This window comes from Lutra lutra, chromosome 9 (assembly GCF_902655055.1).
Source record: "Lutra lutra chromosome 9, mLutLut1.2, whole genome shotgun sequence".
Lineage (NCBI taxonomy): Eukaryota > Metazoa > Chordata > Mammalia > Carnivora > Mustelidae > Lutra > Lutra lutra.
The window spans coordinates 120,895,128-120,916,913 of NC_062286.1; the positions used below are offsets into that span (position 1 = coordinate 120,895,128).

The following is a 21,786-nucleotide window of genomic DNA, read 5'->3' on the forward strand; positions in this document are numbered from 1 at the left end:
TGATGCTTCTTATTTATTTCTCTGTCCTGAGTGCCCCACTGAGGGTCTAGTACATGGTAGACCCTCAAAAAACTGACTAAATAAATGGATGGATTAATAAATGAACCCCCTGGCCCCCAGCATTAGTGCTGCGGGTGCTCAACACATTGGAATTAATGAGTGGTTGAACATATGTCCCTAGCTTACACACAGCAAGTGTTCAGAACACTTCTTACCCAGGAGCCAGAGGTCTTTAACTTGGGGACTTGGGGTCTTACTAATGGGACCATAGAGAAGCTCCAGGGGATCTGAAAGTTCTTGAAATTGTCTATAAAATATTGAACAATTGTGCATTTTCTTGACATAGAGCTCCTCACTTAGGTTAGTGACCGTTAAACAGATGTGCAGTACTTTTACTGAATGAAGGAATGAATGTATACGGTAGCCTGCACCCAGGTGTGAATGTAACTAGGTGTCGAGTGCCTTATCCTGGCTATGCATTTCACCATTCTGTTTAAAGACACCTGCTATAGGTAAGACTTGTGCTATGCAGCCACGTTGGGGAAGGGTGTAGCCACAGAGGGGACCCACACACATTCTCTGTCTTCCGGTAGCTTAGTTGCATCACAGATTCCAACACCAAACAAAGTAACTGCATTGCCCATCAGAGCAGGAAAGGGTCAGGACTGAGGAACTCAAGAGGAGGGTGGCCAGAGGCGCTTACCCTGAGAAGACAGTGTTTAAAATGGCCTTTTGAGGGGGCACCTGCCTGCCTTAGTCCGTAGAGCATGTGATTCTTGACCTCAAGGTCATGAGTTTAAGGCCCACATTGGGCATGGAGCCTACTTAAAAAAATAAATAAGTAAAATAAAATGGGCTTCCAGGACAGGGTTTGAGCAGAGAAAGACATCCAGGCAGTGGAAAGGAATGCTGGGTGGGTTCTGGAACTGGCCATTTGTCATTTTGGCTTCTGTCCAAGGAATGTATCAGGCAGCAGCAGAGATAAGATTAGACCTTCAGAGGAGCTGGGTCTTGCTGTGTGGCCTTGAGCCGGACATAGTCAGTCCCTCCTTGTGCTTCAGCTTCTCCAACTTAATAGAGGGGTTAGAAAGCCCTGATCTGGGGCGCCTGGGTGGCTCAGTGGGTTAAGCCTCTGCCTTCGGCTCAGGTCATGATCCCAGGTCCTGGGTTCGAGCCCCACATCGGGCTTTCTGCTCAGCAGGGAGCCTGCTTCCTCCTCTCTCTCTGCCTGCCTCTCTGCTTACTTGTGATTTCTCTCTGTCAAATAAATAAATAAAATCTTTAAAAAAGAAAGCCCTGATCTGTTTCCCAGGTGTTACCTGCCCAAACAAGCTTTGAGATCTACAGAACACAAGACAATCAGGCATGGGTTGTCCCGTTTCTAAGTAAGGTCCAGGTTAGACCTTAAGGCCCCAGTTACTGGGGGAAGGCTTCACCTCCCCAGTTGACAGGGGCAGTGGGATCCAAAGGAGGTCAGAGAGGGGACCAGAATTCTTAGCTCGCAGTGCCTTGACCTTTCCCTCCCTTCACCTCGATCTCTGTGGCATCTAATCAAGCAGGGTATTCATGCCACCCTTCTGGAAACTAATGTGGGCATTTCCTTTCCTCCTCTCCCTCTCCTCCTCCTTGTCCTCCTCCTCCTCCCCCTCCCCCTTTCTCCTCCTCCTCCTTCTCCTCCTCTTCTTCCTTCTTCTTCTTCTTTTAGTTTTACTTATTTGATAGGGGGAGAGAGAGAGAGAGAGAGAGAGCAAGCAAGACCACAAGAGCAGGGGGAGGAAGAAGGAGACTCCTGGCTGATCAGGGAGCCCCATGCGGGGCTCACTTCCAGGATACTGGGATTGGCCACCAGAGCCAAAGGTGGATGTGCTCAATGAAATGAGCCACCCAGGCATCCCAGGCACATCCCCTTCTGGGCAGGAACACAGCCTGGCAAGTTTTCACTCCCCCTCATCCCCTCTAAGAACTGTCACTTTCTCTTCCTAACATTCCAAAGAAAATGGGATGTGGCAGAAAGTACTGGGCTCCAGGGCAGGATTTTGGAAATCTAATCTCTATCATAAAATGTGTGGACTCTAGAAACTCCTTTCCCCTTTCTGGACCTATTTGCCTAGCTGTGTAATGTGTATAGAATGCACTGCATTGCTTTTCAAAGTGTGATTCTTAATCAGGATCACACATACGGTTGTTAAAAATGCACATTCCTGCACCCACTCAAGAAATGCTCAAGTAGAATCTCACAATGTACCTGGGAACCTGAATTTCTATTCTATTGCACAGCAGGATAAATGGTCTCTTGGCTGTGACCATCTGCGATTCCTCATTCCAATTTTGGTATCGCAAGATGGTCGGAGTGTGGGTATGGTGGTTGATGGGTGCTGAATTCTCACCCCATGGATTCCTGGTGAACATGGGTCTGGGAGAGGGAAGCACAGATCCTGAGGTCCGAGTTCTCTGGCCTGAGGACTAGGAAGAGAGGACCGGCCTGAAGGGTTTGCTGATCAAAAGAAACTATTTATTTAGAACTGCCCTGGGTGACTCCCTTCCCCTTCTTTTTTTTTTTTTTTTTTTTTAAGATTTCATTTATTCATTTGACAGAGAGACAGAGAGAAGGAGGTCACAAGCAGGGGGAGCAGCAGAGCGAGGCAGAGGGAGAAGGATGCTCCCTGCTGAGCAAGGAGCCGGATGCGAGGCTCCATCCCAGAACCCCAGAATCATGAGCTGTGCGGAAGGCAAAAGCCTAACCGACTGAGCCGCCCAGGTGCCTCCCCACTCTACCCCTTCTTAGTATTCATTCATTAGACCTATCTAGGTCTTGAAGGATACACTAGTGAACAGGACAAAAATCCCTGCCTTCATAAAGTTTACGTTCTAGTGGGTGTGACAGGCAATGAAGAAATATGTAAGTAAAATATACAGCATATAGGTGACATGAGCTGAGGAGAAAAACTAAGCAGGAAGGGGGCTAGATAATCTTTTAAAACAAGTGCATAAGATAGGGCGTCCTGGGAAGTGATGTGATGTCATCGTTTGCTTTAACATGGGAAAGAATAAGAGACTGCCATGGCTCCCAGGGCTGTCACGACTAGTTCTGTGACGCATCCTCAGGGAGTTCCGTAGAGACTATAGGCTCCTTTATGACGTCAGCAGCCGGGCTCAGCTACGAAGGAGAGGGTTGAATCTGGCTGGGGGGGCCCGTCGGCCGCACACAGGGTCTGTGGGGTCCCGGCGGCACACATCGGTTGAGGGAGAGCCGAGGGCCTTGGCGGCTGCGGCGGCGACTTTGGCGTCCGTGAGAGGGCGCCTCGGGGTCAGGATGCGGCGGAGCCCCCGCCCGGGCTCGGCCAAGTCCCCTCACAAGCACACATCCAACTTCTACAGCGACAACAGCAACAGCTCAGTGAGCGTCACCTCGGGGGACAGCAGCGGGCAACGGTCAGCTAGGCCGGGCCCCGGGGAGCCTGAGGGCAGAAGAGCCCGGGGCTCGAGCTGCGGTGAGCCCGCCTTGAGCGCAGGAGTGCCCGGAGGAACCACGTGGGCTGGAAGCTCTCGGCAGAAGCCTGCGCCTCGGAGCCACAATGGGCAGACCGCCTGTGGCGCGGCAACCGTGAGGGGCGGGGCCTCGGGTGCGGGCGGGGTCGAACCCGGGAGAGCTGAGGGAGGGGGCGGGGTCCAGGGGGCGGGGCTTGCACGGGATCGGGATAAAATCTAGGGGGCTACCTCCTAAAGGGGCGGGGCCTGTAGGGCGAAGAGGGAGGTGTCAAATACGATTCCCTAGGGGGCGGGACCTTGGTGTGATGGACGGTCCTGGGAAGGGGCGGGGATATCCCGTAATTGGACACCACTGAGGAGGCGCGGTCTCGGTGTTTGCATAAGTAGCTACCTATAAATAAGGCGGCACCAAGACTCGTCTGAGGGCGGGGCCTCCGTTCGGCCGAGTTACCAACATCTTGACTGAGCATCCTTGAGGGGCGGGGCCTCAGAGTGCAGAGAGACCTAGGGTGGGGATGCGGTGGGACCAGTGCCCGTGGAGGCTGCCCCGCTTCTGGGCTGGGAAATCTGCGGCCCGGTCCCGGGGAAAGAATGGACCTGCCTTGCGCAAGGCCCCAATGGCGCCCCTGGGCTCCCGCAGAACCGGCTGGATCTCCCGTAGCCTCTGAGGAGCAGCTCGACCTTCTCTCGACCCTGGATCTGAGACAGGAGATGCCTCCACCGCGCGTGTCCAAGAACTTCTTGAGTACGGGCCACGCCAGCCCGGAGCCCCTTTGACCCTCTGGCTCCCCTCTCTGAAATCCAGTCCTCATTTCTGAGATACCTGCTCGTGTCAGGCCCATGTCAGGCTCCAGCCCCTTCCCTGAGCCCATGTCAGGCTCCAGCCCCTTCCCTGAGCCCGAGCCACTTTCTCTGAGCCTGAACTCGTTCTCCTTGCCCTCATCTAATTCTCCTAGCCCACCCTTCTCTTCCCAAGACCCTCCTGAACCTATCTGAGCCCTTCTTCATCTCTGCCCCAACTCTTCTCTCCAGGCCTGCTGTTGCAGGTGCTGAGCGTGTTGCTGTCCCTGATAGGAGACGCGCTGGTCATTGTATACAGGTCAGAGGGAGGGAATGGGGCGGGGAGCAGGGCCGGACCCGCGGAGGCTTGAGCCTGTCTCAATCAGACCTGGTTGGGTCCTGTCAGCAGAAGCTGGGTTTAGGACCTGGCGTGGGGCTGCGGGGCGCATTAGGGTCTGGGCCTCAGTCTCCCTCCGGTTCTTCAGGGAGGTCTGTTCCATCCGGTTCCTGCTCACAGCTGTGTCACTGCTGAGCCTCTTTCTGGCAGGTAAGGGGGTGGTGAATCCCCTGGGGCCCCAGCCCTGGATGCTTTGCAGCCAAACCCGGCACATTTTCTCCTGTATCCCTCAGCCCACTCAAGGCCTTCAGCTGCTCACAGTCCCCTTCAGAGCCCACTAGCCCCCCTTAGATCCTGCAGCCCCCCTCAAGCCTTTTCTCTCCTCACCACCCCTTTATGCCAAGGAAACCCTCTCCCTTGGCTTGCCCTGAGACCACCCTTCTTTCTCCAGCACTCTGGTGGGGGCTGCTGTACCTGGTTCCTCCTTTGGAGAATGTGAGTCAGGGCAACTGTATCCCAGGGTGGGTGGTTGGCAGGGTATGAACCTGGAAATTGTGGAGTCCCCTCAGCTGGTGGGAGGGGACAGTGCTGGAGGCTCCAATCTTAACAAAGGGATATAAACAGATCTCGCTGAAGGATTGTGCCCAGAGGCGGTTGGGGGTCTCTGAGAGGTCCTGGCAGGTCAGGGAAGGGGAGGCAGTCCTCAAAAAGTAGGCCCTTTGAGTCAGGCTGCTCCCAGGCTGAAGTGGGAGAAGAGAGTGGGTGGGAGCTGAGCAGCGTTGTTTTTGTCCCTCCCTCCCTCCAATAGGAACCTAAGGAGATGCTGACTCTAAGGTGAAAGGGCACCTGGGGTGGGGAATCAGGGGGCTCAAAGGCACTTCTGTGCAGGACCTTAGGGGAAGTGCCCAGGGGGACAGGGAGCCAACCTCGCTGTGCCAACCTCCCGCCTACAGCGAGTACCACGAGCGTGTGCGCTCCCAGGGGCAGCAACTGCAGCAGCTCCAGGCCGAGCTGGATAAACTACACAAGGAGGTGTCCAGCGTTCGTGCAGCCAACAGCGAGGTGAGGCCTGCAGCCTCCTGTCTGTCCAAAGTGCTGCCCGTGTCTCCACACACTGCTCAGTCCAAGGTCCACCTTGGAAGCCCCTTGCGGAGCCCGTTCCTTGGGTCTGGAGCAGTAAACCCCGCCCCAGAGCCCCAACTTGGGATTTCTCTCTCGGGGTCCACAAAATCCAATCCAGAGAACCTAGTCCCGGAACTCTACTTCCCTGTAAATCCACCTGCAAGCTCCATCCCTCCAGGACCTGCCCTCCTTCTTTTCAGAGAGTGGCCAAGATTGTATTCCAGAGGCTGAATGAAGACTTTGTGAGGAAACCCGACTATGCGCTCAGCTCTGTGGGTAAGACCCAGAGACACTGCAAGACTGAGACTCGGAGACACAGAAAATGATGGAGACGTTGACACAGACAGACCTACACATATGACCAGACCAAAAAGACGGACCTCAGAGACCCTGCCCCAGCTGTCGGTCAGACCTGGAAGCCCGTGAATGATTGCTTCTTCCTGCTCCAGGAGCCTCCATTGACCTAGAGAAGACATCACATGACTATGAAGATGCAAACACTGCCTACTTCTGGAATCGCTTCAGCTTCTGGAATTACGCGCGGCCGCCAACAGTTATCCTGGAGGTGGGCCTGGAACCTGGATCCCAGAATCAGACTGGGGCGGGATGCTGGAGAAAGGACCCAACAGCTCCCTATTGGTGGGACCCAATGGAACTGAGGTCACGGTGCTAGGTGGGGTCCTGCCTGGCAGAGGATTGCCCCACTGGAGGCCAGGTCTAGTGGTCCTCGGGACTGTGGCACTTAACAGGATCTGGCAGCACAAACACCCAGGCTCTAGGTGGAAGGCTGGGTGGGGCCTATGAAGAGGTTGGGCTAAGGGTTGGCCCTACCTGAATCAATGCCCAGGCTGGGGAAGGGCCGTAGTTGCTCTGTTGAGGGTTCTGAAGGTCTTCCTGCTCGCCTGCAGCCAGATGTGTTCCCTGGGAATTGCTGGGCTTTTGAGGGCGACCAGGGCCAGGTGGTGATCCGGCTACCGGGTCGTGTGCAACTGAGTGACGTCACCCTGCAGCATCCACCACCCAGTGTGGCACACACCGGGGGAGCCAATAGCGCCCCTCGAGACTTCGCAGTCTACGTGAGTGGGGCTAAGGCTAAGGAGGTGGGGGATTTTGCCTAGAAAGTACCAGTTATGAAAATTGGTGTCACTGAGTCTTCGCCTGCTCATCTATAAAATGGAGATATTACCACTCATCTCTCAGGCCTACAGATTATAATTACAACCATATCCAAACATTAGGTATGGCTTTATTGAGCACTTATTTTGTGCTAATCACTTTAAATGGATCATCTCCTTGCATCCAGTCAACAACCTAAGAAGTATTTTCATCTCCCCCCTCACTGATGAGGAAAGTAATGCTCAGAAAGGGGATGTTATTTGCCAAGGTCACACAGCTAACAATTGGCCAAACTAAACTGCGAACTTCTTAGAGCCCACGTCCCACACTATAGTATCGTAACACCAAAAAATGAGAGCGTGCATACAACTATGCCATAGTAGGTCCTCAATAAAGTTGCTTTCTCCCTCTTCCACCTGTGCCTCACTGTTTTTCTACTCACTCTTCACCCACCAGGGCCTCCAGGTTGATGATGAGACTGAAGTTTTCTTGGGGAAATTCACCTTCGATGTGGAGAAATCAGAGATTCAGACTTTCCACCTACAGGTGTGTGTCTCTGGGGGTAAGGGTGCTAAAGGAACGGGACAGCAAAGGAAAACTGGGGAGGAAGGCAGCCCTTGGGACAGCAGGCTTTGGCATGAACCATTTGTCTCCCCAGAATGACCCCCCAGCTGCCTTTCCCAAGGTGAAGATCCAGATTCTAAGCAACTGGGGCCATCCCCGTTTCACATGCTTGTATCGGGTCCGGGCCCATGGCATGCGAACTTCAGAGGGGGCAGGGGACAGTGCCACAGGGGACAGTGCCCATTAAAGATGCTGATTGTTGGAGTAGAGTGCAGGTCTGTGCTAAAAGCAGCTGGATCCATGCTGAGGGGGGTAGGGAGGGCTCTGGTTGCCTTTGGCATATAAATATGGCGGTGGCGGGGGGAGAGTCTACTTTCCAATCCACCTTCTTAATTTGGAGAAATTCAGATCAGTAAGATAGCAGCTCATGTTTATGGAGTGCTTACCAGGCACAAGAGATGGTACTCTGGACATTCTACACATTAGCTAATCCTCGTAACTTCAGAGGGGGAACCGCTCAGGTCAGGAACTGCTCAAGGTCACACAGCTAATGAACAACGCCACAGTGGAACCCAAACCCACCTTCTTCCAGAGGCCACCCTCTTTAACTCAGAACTGCCAGTCAGCCTGAAGCTGTATTTGTGCACCTCAATTCCTACCTCTATACTCTGGGACAGTCTCCCCAACTCCCACAGGTACAGTTGGAGAAGTTAACTACCCCTTTTCTTGAACTAAACATTCAAAAACTAAGGAGACTTGAGAATCTCTAGGAAGCATCGGAGTCAGAACTGACACAGGCCTTGTAGTCCCATCTCAGGCTGTCTTTACTATAAGGCCCAGTACAAGTGGTCTAGTGTTCATCAGTCCCTGCCCTCAGGGAGCCTGACAGGGGAGGGAGGATGCTCCAGGAAACAATTCCTTTATTGATCCAAGAATTCTTTACTCTAAGGGTCAAAGTAGAATTGAAAGAATAAAGGATGGAGGAATCAGGCATCAAAGATTAAGGAGTTCTACGTAGGCAAAAAGAAAAGGGGGACCAGCCTGGGCAAAGGAACATGCACCATCTTGCCTGTTGAGATCCTCCCAGTGTGTTCATGCACTGGAAGAATATATATACAGATTATAAACAGTGCTTAGAACTCTAGGAAGTGGAATGCATGCATACATGTGAGAGTGAAGCACATATCCATTTGTTTAAATTTTCAGGATATTACTTTCATAATTTAAATTACTCTACTGAGGGGCACCTGGGTGGTTCAGTTGGTTGAGCAGTTGCCTTCAGCTCAGGTCATGACCCCAGGGTCCTGGGATCTCCCTCCTGCTTATCCCTCTCCCTCTGCCTGTTGTTCCTCCTGCTTCTCTGTGAAATAAGTTCTCTGTGAAATTCTCTGTGAAATAAATAAAATCTTTTTAAAATAAGTAAAATAAATAAGTACTGAATGCTCTCAAAGCCTAAGGTTAGAAATAGGAACTAATATAGGTTCTCTGGAGGGCAGTTTCACAACGGGAACCAAAAGCCTTAAAACATTTTATTATTCTGGGAGCCTGGATGGCTCAGTGGGTTAAGCCTCTGCCTTCCGCTCAGGTCATGATCTCAGGGTTCTGGAATCTGAGTCCCACATCGGGCTCTCTGCTCACAGGGAGCCTGCGTCCTCCTCTCTCTCTCTGCCTGCCTCTCTGCCTACTTGTGATCTCTGTCTGTCAAATAAATAAATAAAATCTTAAAAAAAAAAAACAACAGGGACGCCTGGGTGCTCAGTTGGTTGGGCAACTGCCTTTGGCTCAGGTCATGATCCCGGCGTCCTGGGATCGAGTCCCACGTCGGGCTCCTTGCTCAGCGGGGAGCCTGCTTCTCCCTCAGCCTCTGCCTGCCATTCTGTCTGCCTGTGCTCATTCTCTCTCTCTCTGACAAATAAATAAAATCTTAAAAAAAAAAAAAAACCAAACTTTTTATTATTCTCTAATCATAGTTAATTTCATTCCTAAGAATGGAAACAAAGGATATAGCAATATAATCAAAGATAATACTTTTAAGGATATTCATTACACTATAAAGAGAATACAGAAATAGTAGATAATAAACCAATTTTTAATTAATCAATTTATTTGAGAGAGACAGAGAAAGAACATGAGCAGGGGAAGGGTTGAAGGGAGAGGGAGAAGCAGACTCCCTGCAGAGCAGGGAGCCCATCGTGGGACTTGATTCCAGGACCCCGGGATCATGACCTGAGCTGAAGACAGACACTTAACTGACTGAGCCACCCAGGAATCCCATATAAGATGATAAATTATGCTACCAAAATAATGTGACCAAAAGAAATGGTAATATTTAAGGGAATGTTTAATGTCATGGAAAGCAATTCCAATTCATGATATATGGATAATTTCTTAAAAAGCAAGCTAGACTGGTACATAAACTTCCAAAGAATTCTATGGATTAGAAGATACTATAAATGAAAAGGCAATAACTTGGAAGGAAATATTTTCCACATGTGTAAGAATAAAGGCTGAAACAACAAAAAAACCTATAAATAGACTATTCAGAAGAAATATGACTCACAAATACATGAAATGGTACCACGCCTTCAAAATTAAATAAATTCAAGCTAAAAATGAAAATATTTTCTGCTTGTCAGATTAACAGAAAAAGGGATACAAAAAAATGTTGTTATAAAAGGCAATATACTTGGGGCGCCTGGGTGGCTCAGTGGGTTAAGCCGCTGCCTTCGGCTCGGGTCATGATCCCAGGTCCTGGGTTCGAGCCCCACATCGGGCTTTCTGCTCAGCGGGGAGCCTGCTTCCTCCTCTCTCTCTGCCTGCCTCTCTGCCTACTTGTGATTTCTCTCTGTCAAATAAATAAATAAAATCTTTAAAAAAAAAAAAAAAAAAAAAAAAAAAAAAAAAAGGCAATATACAGTTATCTATTAAAATTTTAAATATTCACATCCTTTGATCTAGCATTCTACTTCTAGAAACTTCCTTCAGAAATATTGTGGCAAATCCACAGATAAATGTACAGAAATATTCATTACAACACTTTGTAATATTGTAAAATTGGAGGGGACCCAAATCTCAATAAATAAGACTAGGGGCGCTTGGGTGGCTCAGTGGGTTAAAGCCTCTGCCTTCAGTTCTGGTCATGATCCTAGGGTCCTGGGATAGAGCCCCGCATCGGGCTCTCTGCTCAGCAGGGAGCCTGCTTCCCCCTCTCTCTATGCCCGCCTCTCTGCCTAATTGTGATCTCTGTCAAATAAATAAATAAAATCTTAAAACAAAAAACAAAAAACACCACTTCTCCCTCCTCCAGAAGACTAGCATAGTCCTTATACTCATCCCTCGCCTAGCATGTTCCACCTTATCTGTGTTCCCAGCTCAGCCCTGTCCTAAGGCTGGCTGTTTGGCTCACATTTGATCCTTGTATTTTAAAAACAGAAGCGTTTCTAGACTTCTGGCCTGGAATACCGAATTTCTTTGCCTAGGCCTATGTCAGAGGTATCCTTCACTCAACGACCTCTAAGGGGATAAGCCGAGGCTCAGGAAAAATAAACATGGCTAAGAGTCAAAAGTGGGACTTTTTCAGTCCCACTCAAAAAGAGAGTGGTGGCAAAGCAGTTGGTCTTCATTGATCTTTATTAAATGAAGGACTCCAGGTGTAAGCAGGAGGGATCAAGAGCAACAGCAGGAGCAAATATAAAAGTATAAAATGTAAAGTGCAGCACTGGGGAATGCGTGTAGGGTTGAACCATGCCCACAGAGACCTTGGGGACACAAGGCTGAGGACCAGCCATAGCCCACCCTCTGAGGGAATCTAAGCCTGAGGAGCATGTGCAGGGCTCTTGGCTGGGGGTGGAAGTGGCTTGAATGGGGCCCAACCTTGGGCCTTGAAGTAGGAGACGAGTTGCGTGGGTACTTCTGCAAGCACAGTCTGTGCCAGTGTCTCCCGAGGGGCCTGCCAGGAGAAAAAGGGCAAGGTCAGTGATGACCCATAACAGCTTCTCAAAGTCTACATTTCATACCCAAAAAAGGATACAAAGAATATAAAACCAACACCCAACCCTGCCCCAATGGAAGGGTGAGAATCCCCACTCAGAGAGGTAGAAGGATAAACTCCCAGATCTGGTCTGCCTCCAGGCTTGTCCCCACTCACATTCTGGAAGCGGCGGTAGGGCACAAACTGCACTATGTCACGGGCAGCTGCCTTCCCAGAGCGTGCACGCAGGGGTCCACCGTCAGCATCCAGCTGCTCCATGGCCTCGAAGTCAGCACCACCCACACCCACGATGATCACTGACATGGGCAGGTGGGAGGCATGCACCACAGCCTCACGTGTAGCCTCCACATCTGTCACAGCACCGTCAGTCAGAAGCAACAGCACGAAGTATTGCTGGGGATAAGTCCATTCACAAACTGAGGCAGACCACCTAAACACCCCAGCCACACATTCCCAAACTGGTAAGAAGACTATTGTTACATATCCCTGAAGGGAACCCTTGACCAAGACTGCCCACCACCACTACCTCCAATGATCCTCACCGAGGCAGTCCTTTGATGTGCCGCCTGGGTTGCCAACCTAGCCACATGGTTGATGATGGGTGCAAAGTTGGTGGGGCCATAGAGGCGAACTTGGGGCAGGGCTTGGCGGTAAGCATCCACAATGCCCTGGATGCCTAGAAAAGGAGGGCAAAAGACACTGTAAAACACCAATCCTGACATCACCATCCTGGCCAAGCAGATCTGGGAACTTGGGTGCATTTCATTCAATCACCCCTATAAACCCAAGGTACTAAACTTTATCCTAATGATAGGAGAATTAAGACCAAAGAGAAGGGCACTTCCCCTAAATCACAACTTGACTTAAATCTGATTAAGGGGGTCCCCTGAAAAATCTAAGAGGGTTAAGCATCAGATTATAACCTGCTTAAAAAAATTAATTATAGGGGCGCCTTGGTGGCTCAGTGGGTTAAAGCCTCTGTCTTCGGCTTGGGTCATGATCCCAGGTCCTGGGATCGAGCCCAGCATCAGGCTCTCTGCTCAGCAGGGAGCCTGCTTCCTCCTCTCTCTCTGCCTGCTTCTCTGCCTACTTGTGATCTCTGTCTGTCAAATAAATAAATAAAATCTTTAAGGGAAAGAAGAGAAAACTTTTTTTTTAAAGATCTTATTTATTTCACACTGACAAACACTGACTGCAAAGATCATCAATGGGTGCTAAAACTATAGGATACTAAAACTATAGGGTACTAGTTAATGAGTAACTGGATATTGATACAGTCTCAAGGCATCTTCCCCAAAGACACTTATTAATTACAAACATCGGACAAACCTGGCAGACTCTACCTTAACCAAATGATCAAAGTTAACATGACTAGTAATAGGATAAATCAACATCAGGGCCTCCTGACATGGTATACTGAGAGAACACATAGCATCGCTTCTATAATATGCCCACCGGAAGTACATAATCTCAATCTAATCATAAATAAATATCAGATAAACCCAAACTGCAGGACATTCTACTTATCTAGCCTGTAATCTTAAAATGTCAGCATCATGAAAGACAAGAACTCTGGAAGACAGAAAAATGCATTATGTGATCTGAGATTTTCTTTAACTGTAAAAGACAACTGGCAAAACTTGAATAAATTCTAGACTGGATAATGGTATTGATGTTAACCTCCTGATTTTGAGAATTGTATTGTAGTTACATAAGAGAATGTCTTTGATTTTAGGAAATATCCACTGATAAACAAGGGTGCAAAGTTGGTGGGGCCATAGAGGCACACTTGGGGGAGGGCTTATTCACTGTAACTCTCAAACATTTCAGGAAAAAAATGTGTATATACACATACACACACACGTATATATATACATGTACATAAAGATATAAATATATAGCTATCTATATACATAGCACAGGGGATAGGGAGGGAGAGGAAGGGAGATAGAGAATCTGAGTGACACAGAGAATCATGAAGCAAGTGTGTTTATGGTTGGGGAATCTGTGACCTAGGGCCTGACTGCTGAGCTCCAAAGACCTAAAGCCCCTATAACTACTCTCACAACTTTTCTCTTAAGTCTGAACTCATGTCAAAAACCCAAGTCAGATCAGGTCAGGTCAAGTTTTCCCCTTTAGTTTGTTGCCCACTTGGGGGTATTGGGGTGCTACAAGGTTTGGCCCTCTCTAGACAAGAGTGTGGGCAAAGGGCACCCTGAACGCCCGGACAGGTACCAGCGAGCTTCCAGGCAAAGGTAAAGCAGTAACAGCTACCACTGCTTAGAGAGAGCTTATACATATTCTCTCCTTAAATATTCAACATCCTTTAGTATGTATCACTTTTATGAAGCCAAAGCAAATTGGCCCCAACTCACATGGTTTTAGAAAGGGGCAAGATAAAGACCCGAGACATAGATTTGAGTCTAAAGACCTAGTTCTAAAATCCCCTCCTCTGGGGACGCCTGGGTGGCTCAGTAGGTTAAGTGGCTGCCTTCAGCCCCGGTCATGATCTTGGGGCCCTGTGATCAAGCCCTGCTGAGCAGGGAGCCTGCTTCCTTCTCCTGCGTCTGCCTGCCACTTTGCCTACTTATGCTGTCAAATGAATGAATGAATGAATGAATGAATCTATCTTTGAAAAAAAAAATCTACTTCTTTGGCCAACAGAATCAAGTATGTGCCCCATTACCCCCACAATCCCTTTTCTGCATGGGCTGGGCCTTCTAGGTGTAGACAGATCTGCCTTACAGTGGAGTCTGAAGGAACTTACCTGTGCAGTAGGGGTTACTGGGGTTGAAGTTCAAGGCAAATTCATGGGAGACCTGAGGGCAAGAATCAAAATGAGGTTCTTTTCCCATGACCAACTATGTGCAAAGAAAAATGACACTGTGGTATACAGCAAGCATTGTGGGGGAGCTATGTAGTCCTGAACATTCGTTGTATATGTGTCTGTAGGGATACATCCCTGCATCTCCACATAAAGCTGGATGCCACACAGCAAGTCAACCACATCCCCCCAAATCAGGACCCTGACACTGAAAATAGAGGAGTTGGGGAAGGAAAGCGTGCTCACCTGCCAATCAGGGGGTACCTGGGCCCCAAATCCAAATGCTGGGAATAGCTTGTCCCTGTGGGAAGACAGTGAGTTGAGAAGAGACAAAGAGGGGACTGTGAGCCCAGAGGCTGAGGGATGGCAAAAGAAAGTTACTCACGAGTCATAGTCCTGAATCACGCTGCCCACAGTCCACAGTGCTGTCAGGTACTCGTTGACCCCTGTTGGGCTCAGGTAGTGCAGGGAGTCCGGGGACGAAGGATCTCCATTGGAGCCCGTGAAGTCAATGCCCACCTAGGAGGAGGAGAGGAGGGGAGCTGAAGGCCACTCTGAGACCCAGATCTGTTCTCTTATTCCTGATAAAGCAACTTACAGTGAAGTTGATTTGACAGCCTCCCATCACATAATCCAGGAATGAATACTGTGTTTCTACCTGCAGATGAAACCAGGATCATGGCTAGGGTGAAGGGGTTGGGGCTGTGGAGCACAGGGGTCAAAGCCTGGGTCCCAAGGGCTATTGCCTCACCTGGCAAATCTTGACACAAACAGTCCCAGAGTTCTTGTAGCTTTTCTTTTTCTGCTGTTTCTCAGGGTGGATACATTCAAACTCAGCCTGGTGAGGAAAGAAAAAATTAGGGTAGGAAACTCCCAAAACATCAGCTGGAACTGGTCTGCCCTCCCTCCCTTTCTCCCTCTCTCCCTGGGGCTGCAGTCCTTTAGAGCCCACCTCCATACTCCTGAGCAGGACTGGCACTCACCGGGACTGCTTGCAGCTGGGCCAAGCTGGTGTAGAAGGTACCAATGAGATCATGTGAACCATCACTGTCATAGTCTGAGCATCGAACCTGTGCGTGAGGAAGGGAGGGGAGGGAAGGTGTGTATGTGTATACAGAGACCAGGGATAGGGGGCAGGTGAGAATAAATCCCTCCCCAGGTACATTCAGGAGGCAAACTCACCTGGATGGGTGTGCTGGGGTCTCCCCCACAGAAATGCTGAAGGGGAACAGAGAAGCGCTTCCATGTAGGGTTCAAGTTGTTCTTGATTACCTGAAGATGGAGGGTAAGGCCTCTAGTGAGCTCTGGGCTGGCATATGGGGAGTTGTCACTCTTCTCTATCCATACGCAGTCTATTTCTCCCTGTTCCAAACCTTGGTAATCACAAGCCCCAGGAGAGTCTCTCCTATCCCACTTCACCCAATCTCAGGGGTATCACACCTCAGATCTGTATGCCAGGTGCCATTTCCCATCACCCTGACGGAAGAACTCCAAGAACGGATCCGATTTCCCCAGGAAGTCCTGTCAATGACACAGAGACCCCAATATAAGACTCAGGGAGAGACAACCATTTTGCCAGTCCCCAGTCCCAACCCCGTAATTCTTAAACCCCCCCCGAACACCATTCCTGCCCCTTAATTCTTAACCCCCGAGGTCTTCTTTCCAGACACACCTTCTTATCTAGGTTTCTGGCCTCCACCTCCATGGTCACTATACGACTATCCTTCATCTCCTGAGCGGATACCTAGGAAGGGGAGGCAGGAGACTGTATCCCTTCATGAATTCCTCACTGATGTAACCCTCCTCCCCCCAGAGTTCTTTCTTACCGTGATGGTCCCCCGCCCAGCAGGTTTTCCAGGCTTCAGCATCAATGGTAGAGTTATTGTCTGGCTGGACACAATCTGGGGCAGAGCAGAGTGGATGGGGGAGCAAAATCTCAGGCAGGGTTAGGTCTTGCTTACCCCCACCTTCACGTTCCAGACAGTCTAGGCTGTTAGGGCTCTTACTGAACATATGTCTAAAGTATTTTAATCCCTAGCCCCACATACCTGTCCTAGGGAACACTCAGCCCCTCCTAGGAAGTCATCATCCCCCAGTGCAGGTGTCTTGTTGTCTATATCGTAAATGCCAAATCGGAGCTTCTGGACCGTTTCAAAGTGGTACTCAAGCTGCAGAGTCTTGGAGAACTCAGGGCTTGAGCAATTCCGTACTCGCTCAGTTCGGCCAAGCTGTGGGCAGAGGCCAGCAGTATCACAGTCACACACCCTCCACCCCCAAAACACTTCTAATCTTCCTCCACAACTTCAACCCCCAAGACCCTTCTCACCTCAGCCCAGCTGCCCCCTCCCACATCCTGTAAAAGGACACAGAGTGGGTCAGACTTGGAGCCGATGTCCTTGTCAATGAGATGGTCACAGGAAATGGAGAGCTGAACCAAGGTCACGCAGTGGGCCATCTGGGAAAAAAGGACCCAAGTCAAGCACTGAGGACCCTTTTCTACCCTTCCCTGACTATATGTCCCAGCTTGGGAAGCCCAGTAGGCTTCCCCCCAGGCAGGGCTGAGCCTGTATCCAGCTCCATTGACACCCAAGGAAGAGAAGGTCTTAGAGCTTCCATACTCCTTTATTTCCCTCAGGTGAGCTCAATGGGACAAGACACAGTGAGTACAACCAACCCTGGTATGATGGGAAGATGTGGAAAAACTATACTGGCCTTCATCAACAACTTTGAGCCCAAACTGGTCCTCAGCCTAAAATCCCTATAATGTTCTCAAGACCAAAAATCCAACCCTGATCTTCTGAGACCAATGAATCTCATTCTGACCCTTTACTGGGCCCAGATCAGACCCTAATCCCAACATGACCATGATCAGATACAACTCCCCAAAAAGTTTCTTCCTCCAGTGATTTCTCACTAACTCTCAGGCCCTGCGTCTTGAGGTGGTGTTGGGATTCCCCCAGTTGACTCTCTGAGCAGGCAAGCAGTGCTCATGGCCAGCTCCTCACTAGTTTCACTGCCACCACCCAGTCCAAGCCACTGGGCTTGTCGCGTGAGCCTCTTTACCTGGTCTCCCTTATCTGCCATCCCCACCTCCACCTCCATTCTCACGCCAACAGACTATTCTCAATACAGCAACCGAGGCGATCCTGTTAAAACTAAGTCAGGTTATGTTACACATCTGCCCAAACCCTCTAATCATTATTGCCCATTACTTAGGAAAAAATGCAAACTCTACCACGGTCTCCAAGGTCTTGGAAGATCTAGATCTCTCTAACCTGATTTCCTAACACCTGTCTTGCTCACTCCATTCTGAACACACAGGTCTGCTTGCCTGCCATTCCTCAAATAGACTTGATTCTTCCTTCATATTATCCACATTGCTTGGTGTTTCTTCACTCCTTCTAGGTCTTTATTCAGAATCATCTTATTATGAAGAAGAAGGTTCTTTTCCCTTTTTTTTTTTTTTTTTTTAGGTTATCCTTTTCTAGGTACTTAACATTTCAACCCTACTACTACTGATGCATCACATACCCTTTCCTGCTTTTTCTCTTTAGCATTTATTGTTGATTGTCTAATATATAATCTCACTTGCCCACTAGAATGTAAACTGAGGGAATGTAAATGTGGGGGAAGGGATATTTTGTCTTGTTTATTGCTCTATCCCAAGCACCTAGATAATATTTGCTGAATGAAATCCAAAAGGCCATCTTCAGTCTCAGCTCCCAGCCCAGTCACTGCCAAACTGACTGGCAATCAAGGAACATGAATTTTTCCAATTTACGCATCTCCTTGGCTGAAACACTATCTTCTTGCATGGATCTCGACTCCCATGTAACCCCTCCTCCTACAGTCCCCATTAACAATTACCCTCAGACTCCTTACTATCCCTGTGTCCCTGCTGACTCACACACCCGCAGACTGTACCAAAACTACACTTGATGTCAGATCTCTCATCCAGCTTCACTTAGCACTCCAGACTTCCCAGCACTATACCCCAGGATGCCTCTAGCCTTAGTCTCCCCTAAACTGATCCTCAATCAATCCTTCCCCCAACCTAGTCCACAGTTTGTGCTGTTCCCATCTTGGTGCCTCACGGTCTCCATCTGGAGTGCTATTATCTACCAACGTTAAAATGAGTCGTACACTTTGGCTTGCTTCACATATTGCCTGTTCATAGCACCTCAGTCTCTGCTTGAAACCATCCAATGATGGAAAATCCACCACTCTTCTAATCCATTAGATAGTCCTGCTTCATAAAGTCCTACCAAAACAACTCAAGTCTGTTAAATTCTCATTTCTACATATTTGTCCTATTTCTCCCCAGTTTAAACTTCTACAAGGAAAGCCTCTGAGAACCCATCTGATACTTGGAAGCAGTGAAGTCCCCAGCTAAAATCTAGAAATAGAGCCCCCATTCTTTTTGAATGTTGCCCCTAGTATGTGGCTTTTAGACTTTGACCAGCCTTATCATCCCCGCTTTGGAAGGTCTCTAAGAACAGATCCAAAGAAGAACACATACTCCCAAAGGAGTGGGACCACAACTTCCCAAAGTCACAATCTGACTCCAGGCTTCTCACATCATATGTTCTTCTGAAGCAGTGTTTGCACACAACAGAAACAAACGAAAAACGTTCATTTCACTATTGCTGAGAAGAGTAAAACACCTGAGACTGCCAAAGGTCTATCTATTGGGCACCAAGTAAATTACAGTACATTAAAACAATGAGATGTTGAGCAGCAGGTAAAATACAAGGCAGAACTATATTATATTGGTTTTCTATGAAAAAATAAAGTCACAAAAAATGGTAAGTAGGCCTCCATTTTAAACCTCAAGTGTATGTGTATGTACAATAGATTTGAATAGGTACACAAAATAAATACACAGAAAAATGGAAGGCACACCAACAATTGCAACTTTTAGGTACACCTCAGAGAAGTGGAATGAAGGTAGGATTTTATAATCTATATACACTCTGTATTATTTCAATATTTTAGTTTATTTTGTATTTTTAAAGGACATCATTAGCTTCCCCCCCCCCCCCCCCCCCCCGCCAATCCACAACTTAAGTCCTCTTAACTATTCAAAGTCCAAAGCCTCTACCTCTGGTTTAACAATCCCTACCTAACTTCAGGGCTCAATGTCTCTTGCCTCTTCACTGGCTTCTCCTCCTTAACAGTGCCTCAGCTAGTCTTCCTTGTGTCAGCTTCCACAGTCTCTACCTTAACTAGAAGTCCTGCACAGATGCCCATGGCCCTTAGGTTCAGAGCCAAGCTCCTTAGCAAGGCCACCTTGTGGCATAACTCTAGACAGTACATCTATACAGAATTCAGTAGGTGTGTAATATGGTGACCCTGGATCCCTAACTGAACCTTCAAAGCCCTTCCCAGTCTGCTTTACCTCCTGTTATTCTACCACCCAACCAACTAGTCATCCAAAGCTATTTCTGGCTCCTGGAACATACACATGCTGATACCTCTGACTTTCCTGTCTAACATATCCCTTGTCATCCAAAGTTCTGCTAGGACATTATTCCTTTATGAAGCCTTGCCCAAATTCCCCAAGTAAAATTTATCATCTCTCCTCTGGATGATTACATGGTCTCCTCATCATATTCCTGCAAACACACACAGACACATTTCTGTGCTTATTAGCCAAACAGAAACTAGACCATACCATTTCTCCATTCAAAGCTCTGGAATGGCATCCCCAAATACTCAAAGTCCAAAGTTCTTTCCCTAGTCTACAAGGCCTTCCCTGAAAGACCTGACACTTAACTAATCACCTAGCCACATAGGTATGTTTCAGCCAGGTTTCATTTCTGACCCTCACACACACAACTTCAATCTCATTCCCCTTATCAGGGCTTCTGCGGTGTCTTTATCCACAGACACCCAAGAAAATAAGCTGGATTAGAGTAGGAACCACGTTTAGTTTGCCTAATCTATCTCCAGAATTTTTAACAGTACCTATCCTTAGCAGGTACTCAGTAAATATTAGTGATATAACACTGAAACTGCCAAATCAAAATTTGACTTTTGTCTGTCTATTCTCATTATCTATGGCCTCCTTGGAACTAGGGCTGGGTATGATTTCTATATCCCTAATACCAGTGCTTAGAACAGTTAGTACTCATAACCATTTGCTGAATAAATGGTAACATGTGTTTTTGCTCAACTCAAACTTTGAGGCCTTTTTCATTTGAATTACTGTCCCAGCAGTAAGTCTTCTCTATCCTTATCTTGTATAACTGAGCTTTAAAATTTAAATGCAGGACTCCTCCAACTCAATACTGACAATTTAAAATGGGCAAAAAATTTGATCAGTTACTTCATAAAAGAAAATAGAATTGGAAATATGCAAAGGAAGAGTGATCAAAAGCACTAGTCATCAGGGAAATGCAAATTAAAACCACAAGATATTATCACATACCCACCACAATGGCTAAAAGTAGAAAAACTGACAATGCCAAATGTTGGCAAGGACATGGAAATCTCATACATTGTTAGTGAAAGCATTAAATATACCACTTTAGAGACTGTCTGGCAGCTTATTAGAGAACCAAACACACATCTAGTCCAAGATCAATTTCACTCCTAGATTTTTATCCAAAAGAAAACATTATGTCCACAAAAAGATTTGTATAGGAATGTTCATAGCAGCTTTATTCATAATAGCCAAAAATCTGAAACAGCTCAAGTGTCCATCAATACGAGAATGAATAAACCATAATATTTATACATGTAATAGAAAACTGCTCTGGTAACAAAAAAGAAACGAACTATTAATATCTGCAACAAGGAGGAATCTGAAGTGTAAAATACATAGATTCCACTTATGAAGTTTTTAAGACAGGCAAAACTAACCTATAGTGAAAAAAATTCAGAATACTGGTTGTTCCTCCCCTGTACCCCGAGGGCAGGTTATCAACTGAGAAGCAGCAGGAGATAAGGGGGAGGGGCAGACAGAAAAGTTCCTTATCTTGACAGGAACGTGAGTCACGAATGCATTTTTCCTTTTCATCTAATGGTACACTTAAGGTGTATATATGTTATTGTATGTAAAGGTTACCACCTCCCCCTGCCCAACAAACCTACATTAAATAATGAAGGCAAGACATGATGAAATATTTATGGGTGAGGTGTGATGTTCGCAATTTCTTTGAAACGCACCAAAAAAATAAAATGATATGTTGAATGGAAATGTGGTAAAACACATATAGGAGCATTTAAATTGTAGGATCTAAATGGCAGATATATGGTTATTTCCTGTATAATTTTTTTTAACTTTTCTGTACGTTTGAAGTTTTCACAATAAAATGCTGGGGAAAAATTTAAGTGGAGGACTCCAAGTGGAGAACTCTGTGTTTATTCCTGACACTTCTTGTTAACTACAGAAGTATTGCCAGGAATTATCTGTAGTGGTGAGGTTACAGGCAACAATGGGAACTTCTCAAAGATCCCAGAAAGAGGCTTTTCATCTGGGGAAGACACATTAGCAGTGGGTCAGGTGCTGCTTCTGGTGAGGCCTCAATTCGTGGTAGATAAGAGCATTCTTTCCTAGTC

The 21,786-nt window shown here is 47.8% G+C and overlaps 2 protein-coding genes across 11 annotated transcripts in view; one reads left to right on the forward strand and one right to left on the reverse strand.

Moving 5' to 3' along the window:
• The first annotated feature begins 3,154 nt into the window (after positions 1-3,154).
• SPAG4 (sperm associated antigen 4) lies at positions 3,155-8,651 on the forward strand. Of its 3 annotated transcripts, XM_047747183.1 has the most exons (12): positions 3,155-3,623; positions 4,130-4,234; positions 4,522-4,588; positions 4,755-4,816; positions 5,058-5,101; positions 5,415-5,440; positions 5,560-5,668; positions 5,929-6,004; positions 6,178-6,293; positions 6,637-6,804; positions 7,301-7,390; positions 7,503-8,651. In XM_047747183.1, exons 1-12 carry the CDS (start codon positions 3,314-3,316, stop codon positions 7,653-7,655), a joined length of 1,326 nt encoding a protein of 441 aa, XP_047603139.1. In that variant the 5' UTR covers positions 3,155-3,313; the 3' UTR covers positions 7,656-8,651. The 3 variants fall into 3 exon arrangements, with proteins under 3 accessions (XP_047603139.1, XP_047603138.1, XP_047603140.1); XM_047747182.1 differs by lacking the exon at positions 5,415-5,440 and having other exon boundaries at positions 5,495-5,668; XM_047747184.1 differs by lacking the exon at positions 5,415-5,440 and having other exon boundaries at positions 3,155-3,491; positions 5,495-5,668.
• A 2,369-nt stretch (positions 8,652-11,020) lies between these two features.
• The window catches only part of LOC125108245 (RNA-binding protein 12), a 35,296-nt gene continuing 24,530 nt past the window's right edge, over positions 11,021-21,786 (reverse strand). For 7 of the 8 annotated variants that reach the window (XM_047743759.1, XM_047743754.1, XM_047743755.1 and 4 more), the window contains 15 exons: positions 16,550-16,678; positions 16,272-16,451; positions 16,050-16,124; positions 15,896-15,967; positions 15,664-15,744; positions 15,406-15,495; positions 15,207-15,293; positions 14,975-15,061; positions 14,822-14,881; positions 14,609-14,742; positions 14,470-14,524; positions 14,167-14,218; positions 11,942-12,075; positions 11,556-11,792; positions 11,021-11,357 (listed from right to left, as the gene is read on the reverse strand). In XM_047743759.1, the coding sequence (XP_047599715.1) occupies positions 11,217-11,357; positions 11,556-11,792; positions 11,942-12,075; positions 14,167-14,218; positions 14,470-14,524; positions 14,609-14,742; positions 14,822-14,881; positions 14,975-15,061; positions 15,207-15,293; positions 15,406-15,495; positions 15,664-15,744; positions 15,896-15,967; positions 16,050-16,124; positions 16,272-16,451; positions 16,550-16,678 (1,614 nt within the window). In that variant the 3' untranslated portion in view covers positions 11,021-11,216. Of the gene's footprint in view, positions 11,358-11,555; positions 11,793-11,941; positions 12,076-14,166; positions 14,219-14,469; positions 14,525-14,608; positions 14,743-14,821; positions 14,882-14,974; positions 15,062-15,206; positions 15,294-15,405; positions 15,496-15,663; positions 15,745-15,895; positions 15,968-16,049; positions 16,125-16,271; positions 16,452-16,549; positions 16,679-21,786 lie in introns of those variants that run through there. The other variant, XR_007129850.1, reaches the window with a different exon arrangement.